Source organism: Delphinapterus leucas, chromosome 11 (genome assembly GCF_059928025.1).
Source record: "Delphinapterus leucas isolate spDelLeu-1000000601 "Yukka" chromosome 11, BTC_Dleu_Yukka2, whole genome shotgun sequence".
NCBI lineage: Eukaryota > Metazoa > Chordata > Mammalia > Artiodactyla > Monodontidae > Delphinapterus > Delphinapterus leucas.
In genome coordinates, this window is record NC_143139.1 from 49378928 (window position 1) to 49395630 (window position 16703).

Consider the following 16703-nt stretch of genomic DNA (forward strand, 5'->3'; position numbering starts at 1 on the left):
TTTTAAATAAAGCAAATCAAATAAATTACATAGAAAGCATAGGCATCATATCAATATATAGATGCAAAATATTGCCTTTTGTCCCATTGCTATGTTAACTCTTGAAAACTCTCCTCAAACTTTTCTTCTTTCTCTTCAAAAGGCAAAATAACACATTGTATGTTAGAAATAAACTATTTAACAAAAATGAATATAACTTCTTAATGGCTTATTTTTATGGTTCTAAAAGGAGATTTAAATCATGTTCTTAACCCTGTTTTAGATACTTTATTCTAACATGGATACATTTCATATGCTGATTTTTTTCTCCAGAGCACTCTTTGCATTTATCATGTTGCAGATCAAAATTTATTGAAGTTTTTGTGTAGTAAACAGTTTACAGTATTGACTATTTTGTAATAAAGTTATTTACTAAGACAGATGAGGGAAACAGACTTATTATCCTGCATATTAACATTAAAATGGTTGTATACTTCTATTAAGAAAGATTCTTTAACTGATTTTCTTTTAAAATAAAATTTAAATTTTACTCTAGAAATTATCATTTGAGTTAGTCTCTTTCAAGAAAAAAAAAATACCTTTGAATTTGCATCTTTTGTTTTAGGTAGTTCAACTTATCAGCACTGAGATTCTACCTTATGCCAATTTTATTCCTAAGGAATTTGTTGGTCAGATAATGACTATGCTTAATAAGGGATCAATACATTCTCAGTCATCTTCATTTACAGGTATGTTATTTCAATATTTATTTTTTTTAATGTTAATAAGTATTGAAGCACTTTTGAAGAAGCTGACTTCTACTAGAAATGTTTACTCCTACAATTGTGGTAAATGTAAACAGGAGAATGGTTAAGAATGTGATATAAAATATTAAGCTTTATGAGGGGAAAACGTGGTAAATATTCTGTGATGAATTAAATTGCAAAGCACTTATGGAATCCACCTAAATCATTGCAGGCTGACATAAATCACCAGTTTTGTGAAGTCATGGATTATTGGGAGGTAATGAATGTGTATTCTGCCACTTAGTAGTTGGTTAAGTGTGGTTTTTTTTGTTTGTTTGTTTGTTTGTTTTGCGGTACGCGGGCCTCTCACTGCTGTGGCCTCTCCCGTTGCGGAGCACAGGCTCCGGACGCGCAGGCCCAGCAGCCATGGCTCTCGTGCCCAGCCGCTCCGCGGCATGTGGGGTCTTCCCGGACCGGGACACGAATCCGTGTCCCCTGCATCGGCAGGCGGACTCTCAACCACTGCGCCACCAGGGAAGCCCCCTAAGTGTCAGTTTTGTCATCTGTAAAATAAAGATATTAATACCAACCTCTCAGGACTATAATTGCAGAGCTAGTTCATTTAAAAAAAAAATCCTTAACATTTGTTAGAACTAAGATTTAGTGAATGACCACAATGTGCAGGGTATTATGCTAGAATATTAATCTCATCCCTCACAACATTTCTGTGAGGATAGGTTCTACTGTATTACAGAGGGGAAATGGGTTTAGAAAGGTTGAAAATAATTGCCCACAGTCTTAAGGCTGGAGACCAAAGTTCATCCTTAAAAAGAACCACATGCTTCTTTTGATGTACCATATTGGGAGATGAGATGTAAGTTGGTTTTTGCTATTATTTCTTTTTTTTAAACCTATGCTCAAGTGTTAAATGTAATCGTGGCACCATAATGTGATTTTTTTGGTGAGATAATTAAAAAGTTCTAAATTTGTGCCATGCATATCCTTAGTCCCCAGAATTTACTGGAGCTGTGACTAAATTCTACTAAACTGTGGTAAACACTCTAAAGAGCATTTCTATGTACAGTTTGACCACTAGATACTGCTTACTTCACAAACTGGTTCTTTTTCCTAGCCCAGACAGTTTTTAAAATTAATCTGGTAAAGTACAGGTTTGAAAACATTAGCACCTCAGAGAAAAAATTTTGAAGTCCATTCATCTTAATTTAGTCAACTTTTTATTAAGAATATTTAAAAATTACAAATTTTTTATAAAATACATTTTAAGAACCATGTTTATAATTATATGTAAATATTCTAAGCTAAATAAGGATTACCAAGTTACCATGTATACTTTTCTAGCAGTTTTCTGATGATACCTCTTGCCATTTATAATATTAAATGTACCAAGATAAAGAAGGTACATGTATGTTCTTCCAGTGACTTGACCATTGGACACAAATTTCTCAGCTTTAACTTGGACTTTTCTTTAAACATATACATACAAAGTCTTTCCTGCTAATAAACAAGACCAGGCTATAAACACAGAGGTTCCAGTGATTATTTTTGGTCCCCTGCTCTTAAGTATGATTTGACAGCCACAGCTCACAGGCGTTTGAGGAAATCTTCCAACACAAAAGAGAAAGACCAAAACAAATGAAGAGAGGGTGAAAGAAACTGGTAGGAAAGAGATAAAATGCAGAGCCATAGAAAACATTTATTTAAAAAAATATATAATTAGGATGCTTAAGGAGATAAAAGATTTTACATTCATGAAACAAGAAGAATGATATTAAAATGGAACAATCAGAACACGAAAGAGCTCAAAGAAGCTAAAAATATGATAGCTGAAATATGTTCAATGGAGGGTTGGAAGAAAACATTAAGAAAATATAACCCAGAAGTAGAGCAAAGACAAACAAGTGGACAGTATGAGAAGAAAGAAATAAAATGGATCTGAGGGATCTAACATCTGACAATAGGTCTTCCAGAAAGAGAGAATAGAGAAAAGCTAGGAGAGGAAATTATCAAAGAAACAAACTGAAGATACAAATCTGCAGATTAAAAGCAGTCTCTCAGTACCCAGAATAGTGAAAGAAAAAAGACTCACAATAAGACATGTCATCATGAAATACCAGAAAGTAGAAATAAAGAGAAGATGCTAAAAGATTTCAAAAAGAAAAGAAAAAAGTTCAAACACAAAAGAGTTGTATCAAAAGGACATTGCAATTCTCAGCAACACTGCATGCTGAGAGACATTGAGGCTATGGTTTCATAGTCATAAATGGATAAGATTTTTAACATGGCGTTTTATACCTAGGCCCACTGTTGGCCAAGTGAGGAGTGTAGAATGGTAATGCTCAAATGTCAGTGTGCATTATCCTCTCCTGGAGTGAAGTCATTGCTGGACTGTAACCTCAGAGTTTCTGATTCAGTAGGTCTGGGGTGAGGCATGAGAATTTGCATTTCTAACAAGTTCTCTGGTGGTGCTGATGCTGCTAGGAACCACACTTAAACCACAGTAAAATGACATTTTCAGAAATGTAAGGTCTCAAAATTTTTACTTCCCATTCACTTTCTCAGGTACTACAGAATATGCCCTGTGAAAACAAAGGAGTAAATCAAAAAAAGGGAAAGCATGAGGTCTAGAAAGTAAGATATAACACAAGAGAGGAAAAAAACAACTCACAGGGTGAGGCCAAAGACTAGTTCCAGGATATAACTGGACAGTATGTCCAGAGAGCAACTAGTCCAGACTGGAGCAGAGGTCAGGGTCCAGGGAAGATGTTGCCAAGAGAAAAAAGGAAACAGACAGACAAACGGATTATTCCAAGTTTGACCATGTAGAAGATTGTTGAGAGGTACTCTAGTGCTGTAGAAGTGTATAAAAAGACCAAGACAAGAAAAATGTTGAAGTGATGAGAGTGGATAGTCTTACCTTGTTTTTTGACCTTGCAAGGAGGAAAACTGTTTCTGTGTGTGTGTGTGTGTGTGTGCATGTGCGTGCGTGTGTGTGTGTGTGTGTGTGTATGGTATAAGTTTTTCATAGATGCTCTTTATCAGTTAAGGAATTTCCTTCTATTCCTAGTTTGCTAAGAATTGTGTCATTAAGGTGTATTTATTTAACCTTGTATTAACCATCAAACATTGTTAACTCTACAGAAGCAGAGATTGATATTCGTTTGAGAGAAGAATTTTCTAAAATGTGTTTTGAAACACTGCTCCAGTTTTCCTTCAGCAATAAAGTCACAACACCTCAAGAAGGCTACATCTCACGGATGGCACTCTCAGTGCTTCTAAAGAGGTCTCAAGATGTACTACATCGTTATATAGAGGATGAAAGATTAAGTGGTAAATGCCCTCTTCCAAGGTATATGTATATATGTATTTTTTTAATTAAAGAAGGAAATACACTGTCATAGTTATTAATACTTTTAAAAAGCTCTGGAAATCAAGTGTTTTCATAAGTGATCTGAACTTAACCTGAGGCTGTTTATAATTTTATCCCATACAGTGTAAATATTCATAAGTTTTGCTGCAGATATATTACTGTGTTTTATTATGGGGTGCTTTTTCATACTGCTCATGGAGGTTAAGTAATATATGGTATATATACCAAATTACTTACTTTAATTCGAAAAAAATTGAATTCTAAAATATATCTTCTCAAGGATTTCTGGGTAAGGACTTGTGGATCTGTATGAACACATGATCGTGAATCTCTCTAGAGAGAAAATAATAGATAAATCATACTTTATGAACTTCCTAATTTGTTTTACAGTTATTTCTAGGTTTCTCTGTAAGTCATCTAGCCATATCTTAGATCTTCTTTTCATCTAATTTGCTTAATTAAGCCCTTGTACCTAAACTGATTTGCTTCTCATGTAGTCATGCCATGCCAGTTGAAGGGGATCTAGGTCTTTCTGCTAAGCCAAGGCTAATCAAAGTTGGGGTATATATCAGAATTCATCAAAAAATACAATCATAAATTGCAGTTATGTTGCCAATCTATTTTTTTTTTGCGGTACGCGGGCCTCTCACTGTTGTGGCCTCTCCCGTTGCGGAGCACAGGCTCCGGATGCGTAGGCTCAGCGGCCATGGCTCTCGGGCCCAGCCGCTCCGCGGCATGTGGGATCTTCCCGGACCGGGGCACGAACCCGTGTCCCCTGCATCAGCAGGCGGACTCTCAACCACTGTGCCACCAGGGAAGCCCCTCCAATCTATTTTTTAATGTGTAAGTTAGAGGTTAAGGCAAAGCAAATGAAGCAAACAGAAAATAATATTGGAAGACAAAGTTATCAAAGAAGCAAACAGAAAATAATATTGGAAGACAAAGTTATCAAAGTCAGGAAAGAGTTAGGAAAATCATTCCAGGTCCCATCTCATAAGGCAGTAAATCAGTAACCCTAAGTCTTTGTTTACATTCTTACTTACTTAGAATAAATCTCCAGAGTTGGGATTGACCTGTCAAAAGATACAGACATTCTAAAAGGTTTTGATATATATTAAAAATTGCCTGTTAGAGACTTCTATCAGTTTATGTTCTCCCAGGAGTATATGACTGTCTTTTCCCTCAATTTTTAGCAGTTTAAAATTATTTGCCATTTTATCACTTATTTTTTCTTTTTAAAAATTTGATGAATGAAGAAATATCCACATAGTAGTTTGCTTTTTTTTAATTTTTCTTTTCTTTTTTTAATTACCAATGCTTATTTGCCATTTGTATTTCTACTTCTAGCATCCACTGTATTTTGAATTTCTAGAACATAAATTATACCTCCCTAGTAGATTTTATACAAAAACATTCCAAAGACATGTTAATAATTTGGTTATTGTCATGATTGAAAATTGATTGATTAAAATTGACCTCTGAAGCATACTTGGAAAAGCAGTAATGGAGTTGCCTTGATTGGAATATTTTTATTGGAGTATAAGATATTATTCGATTTCAGAAAGCAGCTTTCCTTCATTTTTTGTGTTTTAAGTGTTTATTGCTTTAAATTGAGTCTTATTTATAGCTGTTATATTGTATCATCCTGTGTTTGATGCAGTATTATTGCATTATTTTCTAAAAAGCTACACTGCAACACAATAAAATATTTGTATACTTACAAAGGGAGGCTTGAAATAGTACCCTGTCATAGTATTAGGAAAATCTTATCTGTTGAGTGATAACACAGATTCATACCAGGAGTAGGGTGTGGGGGAGGACTATAGAGCGGAAGAGATATATTTCTGCAAGGAGAAAGAAAGAAATCAAACTACTCTTGTTGGTCCTTTACTCCAAGCTTATTCTTCATTGCTAATGTCTCCAAACAGTGTCACCTTGGGGTTGATTTTGAGCATATTTCTTATTTGTTGTTTTAGAAAGTTAAATAAGTACTATGGTGATTTTAAAGATACTTTTCACAGCATGATAAAATATGTGAAGGGGGTAATAGTGATCTTTATTTCCCTTTAAGCTTTGGCAAATCTCTTTTAGTACTAATAAGTTAAAAAAAGAAAAAGAAAAACTGCTGTAGAAGTTTTAAAAGCACATCTTGTACAGTGTTTTAATTTGAAGTAGTTCTATGAAATACCTTACTAATAAATTTAGATTTGCATGAGTAGATTGCCTCCCCCATTTTAATGTTGATAACTTAGAATAACTATAAATCTTAATTGCACACTGAAGTACATGTTAATGAAATGATTTTCTTTTATAAGAATTTAAAACTAATATTAACTTTGCATTGTTTTGTGTTTAATGTTTTCCAAAGTATGTCTATTTGTATAACTTAGTACAAAACACACATGGCATATCTTGAAATCTTGATGGAAATAATTTCCCATCTTTTTTTTAGGCAACAAGTAACAGAAATCATATTTGTCTTAAAAGCAGTCAGTACTCTCATTGATTCACTTAAGAAAACTCAGCCTGAGAATGGTAAGTGCTTGGAAACTCAGTTATTCTAAATTTATAACATTTATGTTCTATTTGTGTTGTACTTTTATACTACTATTAAGTTAACTGAGTTTTAGGAACATAACAGCTATAAGACATTTTTCTCCAGGCCTTATGACAACAAAGCAGCAAGTCCATTAGGATGTCAATTAAGTAAAATTATTTTGTAATGTTTTCTTTATTTTAAGCAAATTTTGCTGACTTTTTTCCCCCCAGCTTTGAGATGTAGTTGACATACAACCGTGTATAAGTTGAAGGTGTACAACTTGTTGATTTGATACCTTTTTATATTGCAATATGTTTACCATGGAAGTGTTAGCTAACACCTCCATCATGTCACACAATTACCATTCCTTGTCTGTGCTGAGAACATTTTAAGATCTACTCTCTTAGCAACTTGCAAGTATATAACACAGTATTATTAACTGTAATCACCATGCTGTATACTAAATCCCTGGAATTTATTCATCTTATACCTGGAAGTTTGTACCCTTTGACCAACATCTACCCATTTCCCTGACCCTCCCAGAATTGGCAACCACCATTCTACCCTCTGTTTCTAGGAGTTCAGCTTTTTTAGATTCCACATATAAGCGATATCATAATATAGTATTTGTCTTTCTGTATGTGACATTTCACTTAACATAATGCCCTCAGGTCTATCCCATTGTCTCAAAAGGCAGGATTTTCCTCTTTCTCACGGGTGAATAATATTTTGTTTGTGTGTATATGTGTGTTTACAAATACATATAAATATGCATATACACATGTAGCACATCATTATCCATTCATCCATTGATGGACACTTAGGTTGTTTCTATGTCTTGGCTATTGTGAGTAATGCTACAATGAACATTGGGGGTGCAGTTATCTCTTTGAGATCCTGTTTCCTTTTTCTTTGGACATATGCCTAGAAGTGGAGTTGCTGGATCATATGGTAGTTCTATTTTTAATTTTTTGAGGAAACTCTATACAGTTTTTCATGGTGGTTGTACTAAATTACATTCCCATGCACAGGGCACAAGGCTTCCCTTTTCTCCACATCCTTGCTAACACTTAATATTTCTTCTTTTTTTGATGACACCATTCAAACAGGTTTGAAGTGACACCTCCTTGTGGTTTATTATTATTTTATTTATCGAGGTACGATTGGTTTATAACATTATATGTTTCATGTGTACAACATTATATTTTTACTTGTGTATATACTACACTAGTGTGCTCACCACCAAAAGTTTAGTTTTTATCCATCACCGTACAGGTGTCCCCCTTTATCCATTTCACCCTCCCCCATCTCCCTTCCCTTCTGGTAACCACTACTCTGTTCTCTGTATCTATGTGTTTGTTTTTATTTGGTTTGGTTTGTTTATTATTTTTTTTAAAAAATATTCCACATATGAGTGAAATCATACAGTATTTGTCTTTCTCCATCTGACTTATTTTGCTTAGCATAATACCCTCAAGTTCCATCATGCTGTTGCACATGGCAAGATTTCCTTCTTTTTTATGGCTGAGTAGTAGTATCCCATTGTATATATATGTATATATGTGTGTGTGTGTGTGTAGAGCATCGTCTTTAGCCATTAATCCATTGATGTTTCCATTTCTTGGCTATTGTAAATAATGCTGTGATGAACATGGGATGCATGTATCTTTTCAGATTAGTATTTTCATATTCTTCAGATAAATGCCCAGAAGTGTAATTGCTGGATCATATGGTAGTTCTCGTCTTAATTTTTTGAGGAACCTCTATACTGTTTTCCATAGTGGCTACACAAATTTACATTTTCACTGACATTGTATAAGGATTCCCTTTCCCCTCCACATCCTAACATTTGTTATTTTCTTGCCTTTTCAGTAGTAGTCATTCTAATGGGCATGAGGTTATATTTCATTGTGGTTTTGATTTGCATCTCCCTAATGATTAGTCATGTTGAGAATCTTTTCATGTGCCTATGGCCATCTGTATGTCTTTTTTTTTTTTTAATTTATTTATTTTTTGGCTGCATTGGGTCTTCGTTGCTGCACGCAGGCTTTCTCTAGTTGTGTTGAGCGGGGGCTGCTCTTCATTGAGGTGCACAGGCTTCCACTGTGATGGCTTCTCTTGTTGCGGAGCACAGGCTCTCGGTACGCGGACTTCAGTAGTTGCAGCACTCAGGCTCAGTAGTTGTGGCGCACGTGCTTAGTTGCTCCACGGCCTGTGGGATCTTCCCGGACCAGGGCTTGAACCTGTGTCCCCTGCATTGGCAGGCGGATTCTTAACCACTGTACCACCAGGGAAGCCCCATCTATATGTCTTTTTTGGAAAAATGTCTATTCAGATCCTCTGCCCATTTTTTAATAGAGTTGTTTGTTTTTTTGTTGTTGAGTTGTATAAGTTCTTTATGTATTTTGGATATTAACCCCTTATCAGATATAATGATTTGCAAATATCTTCTTCCATTTGGTAGGTAATCTTTTCATTTTGTTGATAGTTTCCTTTACTGTGCAGAAGCTTTTTAGTTTGGTACACTCTCATTTATTTATTTTTGCTTTTCTTACCCTTGCCTGGGGAGATATATCCAGAAAGATATTTCTAAGACCAGTGTGAATGAGTGTACTACCTATGTTTTTGTCTAGGATTTTTATGGTTTCAGGTCTTACATTCAAGTCTTTAATCCATTTTGAGTTGATTTTTGTGTCTGGTGTAAGATAAGTAATATAGTGGTCTAGTTTTATTCTTTTGCGTCTGGCTGTCCAGTTCTCCCAATGCCTCTTATTGAAGACACTGTCCTTTCTCCACTGTATGTTCTTTGTTCTTTTGATGTAAATTAATTTTCCATATATGTGTGGGTTTATTTCTAGGCTCTCAGCTGAATTCCATTGATCTGTGTGTCTGTTTTGCTGGCAATACCAGGATGTTTTGATTACTACAGTTTTGTAGTATAATTTGAAAACAGGGAGTGTGATACCTACAGCTTTGTTCTTTTTTTCTCAGGATTGCTTTGCTCTTCAGGGTCTTTCGTGGTTCCATATAAATTTTAGGATTTTTTTGTTCTATTTCTGTGAAAAATATCATTGGGATTTTGATAGGGATTACATTGACTCTGTAGGTTGCTTTAGGTAATATGGACATTTTAACAATGTTAATTCTTCCAATCCATGAGTATGGAATATCTTTCTATTCCTTTGCATCTTCTTCAGTTTCTTTCACCAGTGTCTTATAGTTTTCAGTGTACAGGTTCTTTCACCTCCTTGGTTAAATTTGTTCCTAGGTATTTTATTCTTTTTGCTGCGATTGTAAATGAGACTGTTTTCCTGATTTCTCTTTCTGATAGTTTGTTGCTAGTGTACAGAATGCAACAGATTTGTGTATGTTGATTTCATACCCTGAAACTTTAATATATTCATTTATTATTCCTGACAGTGTTTTGGTGGAGTCTTTAGGATTTCTATATATAAAATCATGTCATCCAGAAATAGTGATAGTTTTATGTCTTCCTTTCCAATTTTGATGCCTTTTATTTCTTTCTCTTGCCTAATTGCTTTGGTTAGGACTTCCAATACCATGTTGAATAAGAGTGGTGAGAGTGGATATTCTTGTCCTTTTCCTGATATTAGAGAGATGGCTTTCAATTTTTCACCACTGTGTATGATGTTAGCTGTGGGTTTGTCATACAGCTTTTATTATTGTTGAGGTACAGTCTTCTATATCCATTTTATTGAGAGTTTTTATTAGAAAAATAGGCTTTGAATCTTGTCAAATGCTTTTCCTGTATCTGTTGAGATGATCATAAGGTTTTTATCCATTTTGTTAATGTGGTGTATCGTGTTGATTAATTTGCAGTTGAAATTAATTTGTATCTCTGGAATAAATCCCGCTTAATGATTGTGTATGATCCTTTCAACGTATTGTTGAGTTCAGTTTGCTAATATTTTGTTGACAGTGTTTGCATTTATGTTCAACAGACATATTGGCTTGCAGTTTTCTTTTTTCTTTGTTGTCCTTATTTGATTTTGGCATCAGGGTAATGGCGGCCTTGTAAAATGAGTTAGGAAGCATTCCCTCCCCTTCAATTTTTTGGAAGAATTCAGGAAGCATTAGTATTAAATTTTCTTTGAATGTTTAGTAGAATTCACCTGTGAAGCCATCTGGTCCTGGATTTTTGTTTTTTTATGAGGTTTTTTATTACCGTTTCAGTCCCCTTGCTAGTGATCAGTCTATTCGGATTTCCTGTTTCTTCATGATTCAGTCTTGGAAGATTGTATGATTCTGAGAATTTATCCATTTCATCTACGTTGTCCATTTTGTTGGCATATAGCTGTTCATAGTATTCTCATAATGTTTTCTATTTTTGTGGTATCTGTTGTTATTTCTCTTTTTTTTTTTTAATTTTTTTGGCCATGCTGCATGGTATGCGGGATCTTAGTTCCCCAACCAGGGATCAGGCTCATGCCCCCTGCAGTGGAAGCACAGAGTCTTAACCACTGGACCACCAGGGAAGTCCATCTCCTCTTTTGTTTTTGATTTTATTCATCTAAGCCTTCTCTTTTTTCCTCAGTGAGTCTAGCTAAAGGTTTCTCAGTTTTATTGCTCTTTTTTAAGAAGCAGCTCTTAGTTTTATTGATCTTTGCTATTGTCTTTTTAGTCTCTATTTCAGTTATTTCTGCTCTGCTGTTTATTATTTCCTTTCTTCCACTGACTTTGGGCTTCATTTGTCCTTTTCTAGTTCCTTTAGGTATAAGGTTAGATTTTTTGAGATTTTTGTTTCTTGAGGCAGGCCTGTATTGCTATAAACTTCCCCATAAATACCACTTTTGCTGCATCCCATAGATTTTGTAATGTTGTATTTTTGTTTCCATTTGTCTTCAGGTGTTTTTAAAATTTATCCTTTGCTTTCTTCATTGACCCAATAGTTGTTCAGTAGCATGTTTCTTTAGTTTCCACATATTTGTGATTTTTCCAGCTTTCTTTGTGTAGTTGATTTCTAGTGTCATACCATTTGTGATCAGAAAAGATGTTTGATATGGTTTCAGTCTTCTTAAATTTATTGAGACTTGTACCCCAACATATGGTCTGTCCTTAATAATGTTCCATGTGCACTTGAGAAGAATGTGTATTCTGGTGCATTTGGATGGCATGTTCTCTATAAATCTATCAAGCCCATCTGGTCTAATGTTTCATTGAAGGCCACTATTTATTTGTTGACTTTCGGTCTGAATGATCTATCCATTGCTGTAAGTGAGGTGTTAAAGTCACCTACTATTACTGTGTTGCTGTCAGTTTCTCCCTTTAGATGTATTAATAATTGCTTTATATATTTTGGTGCTTTTATGTTAGGTACATACATATTAACTGTTAGGTACATATATATTAACTGTTATGTCTTCTTAATGAATTTTCCCCTTTATCATTATATAGTATTCATCTTTGTCTCTTGTTACCTTTTTTGGCTTGAAGTGTATTTTGTCTGATATGAGTATGGGTACACCCACTTTCTTTTGGCTGTCATGTGCTTGAAGTATCATCTTCCATCCCTTCATTTTGAGCCTGTGTTTGTCTTCAGAGCTGACATGAGTCTCCTGGAGACAGCATGTACTTGGGCCTTATTTTTTAATCCATCCAACCAGTCTATGTCTTTTGATTGGTGAATTCAATCCATTTACATTTAGGGTGATTATTGATGGATGAGGACTGAGTACTGCCACTTTATCTTTTGTTTTCTGGTTGGTCTATATCTCCATTGTTTCTCTTTCCTTGTGTTTCTGCCAGTTTCATTTGTTGGGTTTTTTATGATGTTTTTATCAGTTTTCTCCTTTTTTATGTTTTGAATCTCTGCTCTAGATTTATATTTTGTGTTTACCTTGATGTTTATGACATGTCTCATAGATGAAATATTTCTTTTTCTGCTGATAGCATGTTATTTGCCTATACAGGTTCTGTCCTTTTCCTATTCCCCTTTTGTGTTTTTTGTTGTCTCAAATTATCCTTTTTTATGTTGTGATTTTGTTACTAAATTAAAATAGTTATAGTTATTTTTTACTGCTTTTTCTCCTTTAACCTTCATGCTATAATTATTTAAAACATTTTGTCTGTATTATCACTTTATTCAATGTTTTGTGTACTTTTACCTCTTTGTTTCAAGTAGAAGAGCTCCTTTCAACATTTCTTCTAAGGCAGGTCTTTGTTGATGAACTCCCTCAGCTTGTTTGTCTGGGAAAGGCTTTATTTCTCCTTCATATCTGAAGGATAACTTTGCTGGATAGAGTATGCTTGGATGATAGTTTTTAATCTTTCAACATTTTGAGTATGTCATTCCATTCTCTCCTGGCCTATAGATTTTCTTATGAGAAATCTGCTGGTAGCCTAATGAGTTACCTAATGGTAGGTTACCATTCTTTTTTCCCAGGATGCTTTTAAAATTCTTTCTTTGTCATTGATTTTTCACAGTTTTAATATGTCTTGGAGAAGGTCTTTTTGCATTGAGGTAATTAGCTGTTCTCTTAGATTCGTGGACTTGTATATCCAGTTCCTTCCCCAGGTTTAGGAAGGTTTCAGCTATTATTTCTTTAAATAAACCCTCTGTCCCCTTCTCCTGGGATACTCATTATTCTGATGTTGCTTTTCCTAATAGAGTTGGATAGTTCTTATAGAATTCCTTCATTTTTTTTTAAATCTTAGCTCTCTTTCCTCTTCTACTTGTATTGATTTCTTGATTTCTATCTTTGAGCTAGCTAATTCTCTCTTCCATATGGTCTGCTCTATTTCCCATATGTTCTTATGCATTCTTCATCTCATTTATTGAGTTCTTTGGCTCCAGAATTTCTGTTTGGTTCCTTTTCAGTTTCAGTTTCTTTGGTAATGTATTCCTCTGCTCATTAATATTATTCCTAAGCTCATCGAACTACCTTTCTGAGTTTTCTTGTAGCTTGTTGAATTTCTTTAGAACAGCTATTTTGAATTCTGTCGGTTAGATTGCAGTATTGTTTAATTTTAAGTTTGGTTTCTGGAGAACTTTCGTTTTCTTTTGTGATACCATATTACTCTGGTTTTTCATGGTGCTTGATGAGTTGTTCCTCTCATATATTTGAAGTAACACACACCTCTTTTCTTTAGTAAGGCTTCTTTTTTATTTGACTCTAACAATTTAACAGGTTAGTAATTAGAGGCCTTTCTTTTGTTTTTCAGTAGGTGGCACTATAGTACAAGTTTTTGGTTTCTCTTACCTGAGTTGCCTATGGTTATATTTGAGAAATGGCACTTTCCATCCTCCACTGCCTCTGCTATAGGTGTTGTCTGGTGCCCTTGTTGTCACCGCTTATGCTTTCAGGGTTGCTGGTACCTTGCTGCTGCCAGTGTCGCTGTTGTTACTGGTGTCACTGCCTATGGCACTGAGATAGCAGGTGTGTCCACCATGTCTGGGATCTCCTGGATCCATGCTTCTGGGTCCAGTGCAGTGGGGACAGAGGGTGGTTGGGGTGAGGAGCTAAGGTCTTGGGTGCTTTTGCCACATCCAGGGTTATCAGTTTCATGGACGCTGCTGCTATGGGCAAAAGGGCCAGAGTCATATGTGCCTGCATGACTGGAGGGATAACGTTGCAGGCCCTGTTGTTGCCTAGTTCCCTGTAGCCTTAGCCACTGCTGTGGCTGAGAAGCTGGAGTCATGTGCATCACCTGCCCTGCTGCTACCAGGTTTTCTGAGGCTGCAGGCTTAGCTGCTATGGCTGGGGATCTAGGACTGCAGGCACCACCTCCACTGTTTCCCTGGTCCTGCCTCCTCTGTGTGTTTCAGCCCATCCACTCTTTTTTTTGGCCACACTGCTTGTGGGATCTTAGTTCCCTGACTAGGGATTGAACCCAGGCCCTTGGCATTGAGAGTGCGGAGTCCTAACCACTGCACCACCAAGGAATTCCTAGTCCATCCACTCTTATGTATAGTTGTACAGATGTGTGGAATTCTCTGGAATCCTGGTGTATTGGGCAGAGACACTTTTATTGAGTTATGGATGTTTTACTAGTTATAGATTGAAGGGAAGAGACAAAGGGAGCTTCTCACACTGCTATGATCCTGACTTCACATTCTGGCTGGATTTTTTTAAACTAAATTGGTCTGAATATAGATAATTTATATTATATATATATATATATATTTTTTTTTAGATGTTGGGGATAGGAGTTTATTAATTAATTTATTTAGTTTTGCTGTGTTGGGTCTTCGTTTCTGTGTGAGGGCTTTCTCTAGTTGTGGCAAGTGGGGGCCACTCTTCATTGCGGTGCACGGGCCTCTCACTATCGCGGCCTCTCTTGTTGTGGAGCACAGGCTCCAGACGCGCAGGCTCAGTAGTTGTGGCTCACGGGCCTAGTTGCTCCGCGGCATGTGGGATCCTCCCAGACCAGGGCTCGAACCCATGTCCCCTGCATTAGCAGGCAGACTCTCAACCACTGTGCCACCAGGGAAGCCCCGATATTTTATATATTTTTAATGTAGAACATGACTGACTTTTTGGGGTTGTAGGAGGCTTCTGCATTTGTAGTGATTTATCATATAGATATAAGAAACTTTGAATTATTTTTATAGCCTTTTCTCATTTGTTTCCTCTTTCTGTCACTCATTTCTATCCAATCCATTTTTACATTAATGCCAGAAATGATTTTTCCAAAAGTGTAGCTTTGGTCATTCATTTTTCCATCCTTGTAAAACAAAACAAAATAATCTTTTTCATTAACCATAACCTACCAAATACAAAGAGTACTACTGTCTGACTCCATTCTATTCATGCTTTATTTCCCACTAGACTTCATATATCCTACTCTCTCACCAAACTAAAATTCTTAGTCTATCCAAGTATTCCTAGTCCTTTGCTCATTCCATTCTCCTGCCCATATCCACCCTGTTCAGATATCACACCACTTTTAAGCCTTGTTTTTATTCCTTAAAGGTGAGCAATTTCTTTTTTTGGCGAACTTGTAGCTCTTTTATGTGTGCCTTTGTCTTAAAGCACTCTGTTTGTATTATAGTTATGCATGTACATGACTCATGCCTCTTAAAGTGTAAACTTCTTGACAGGCTATTTGAACCGTGTTTTATCCTATTTTGAATCCTTTACAAGACTGCTGCTCAAAGTGTGTGTGTGTGTTTTTCTTTTTGGACCAGCTACTGGTCCAGGACAAGATAAAGAGCTGGCATCAGAATATAAGTCAGTTGTGTCACTGAGAACACTGGTTCAGCTGACTTTTTATATAAGACTTTGTTATAGAAGGAAGTGTGTTTACTTACATTCAGGCACAAGCACCTTAGCAGACTGGCGCTTTAAGCAGCATTTGCGGAGCACAGGCTCTGGACACGCAGGCTCAGCGGCCATGGCTCACGGGCCTAGCCGCTCCGCGGCATGTGGGATCTTCCTGGACTGGGGCACGAACCCGCGTCCCCTGCATCGGCAGGCAGGCTCAACCACTGCGCCACCAGGGAAGCCCAGCATTACTTTTAATAACCAAGAAAAAAGTAGGTTCCTAATAAATGCCTAATAAGTGAGTCCCAGCATATTTGTTCCTGTCAGTTGTTACACAATTAAATACATATTTTTCTGTTTTCAAAATTCACTGACTGTTACTTTGGCCTAGAAAGCGTGACTATTATACTGGATATTAAGAGGCAGTAGACTTGTGTATATTCAACCCAAAAGAAGGGGTAGAATTTCTAAGAAAAATTCTGGAACAGTGTCCTTAATTTATCCCATCAAGTTCAACTTTGAGTTATCTTAATAAAATGTTCTGGTTGAATTTTCAGAGAGGGAGACCATGCATTGATTTCCTGGAGACCAGTAAAATCTTTATTAGATCACAGGATAGAATTTGATTCTTAGAAATATGTTATACTTAAGAAATAAACAGGAACTTCTCTATTTTTCATGTTATTGCTATAGATGTATTAAATACAGCATATGTATTTCAGTGCATAGTACTTGCATTATTTTTTATTTATTTTTTTTATGATCTTTAGATAGCTGTCAAGAATGTAACCAGAATTTGTATAAAGGAAGAAAAGGGAAGGAAAACT

General features: G+C 35.9%; 1 protein-coding gene across 8 annotated transcripts in view; it reads left to right on the forward strand.

Moving 5' to 3' along the window:
• MON2 (MON2 regulator of endosome-to-Golgi trafficking) overlaps nt 1–16703 on the forward strand; it is a 200508-nt gene that overhangs the window by 100894 nt on the left and 82911 nt on the right. For all 8 annotated transcript variants that reach the window (XM_089919984.1, XM_089919982.1, XM_089919985.1 and 5 more), the window contains 3 exons: nt 605–728; nt 3885–4092; nt 6566–6648. In XM_089919984.1, coding sequence (XP_089776110.1) covers nt 605–728; nt 3885–4092; nt 6566–6648 — 415 coding nt within the window. The remainder of the gene's footprint in view (nt 1–604; nt 729–3884; nt 4093–6565; nt 6649–16703) is intronic.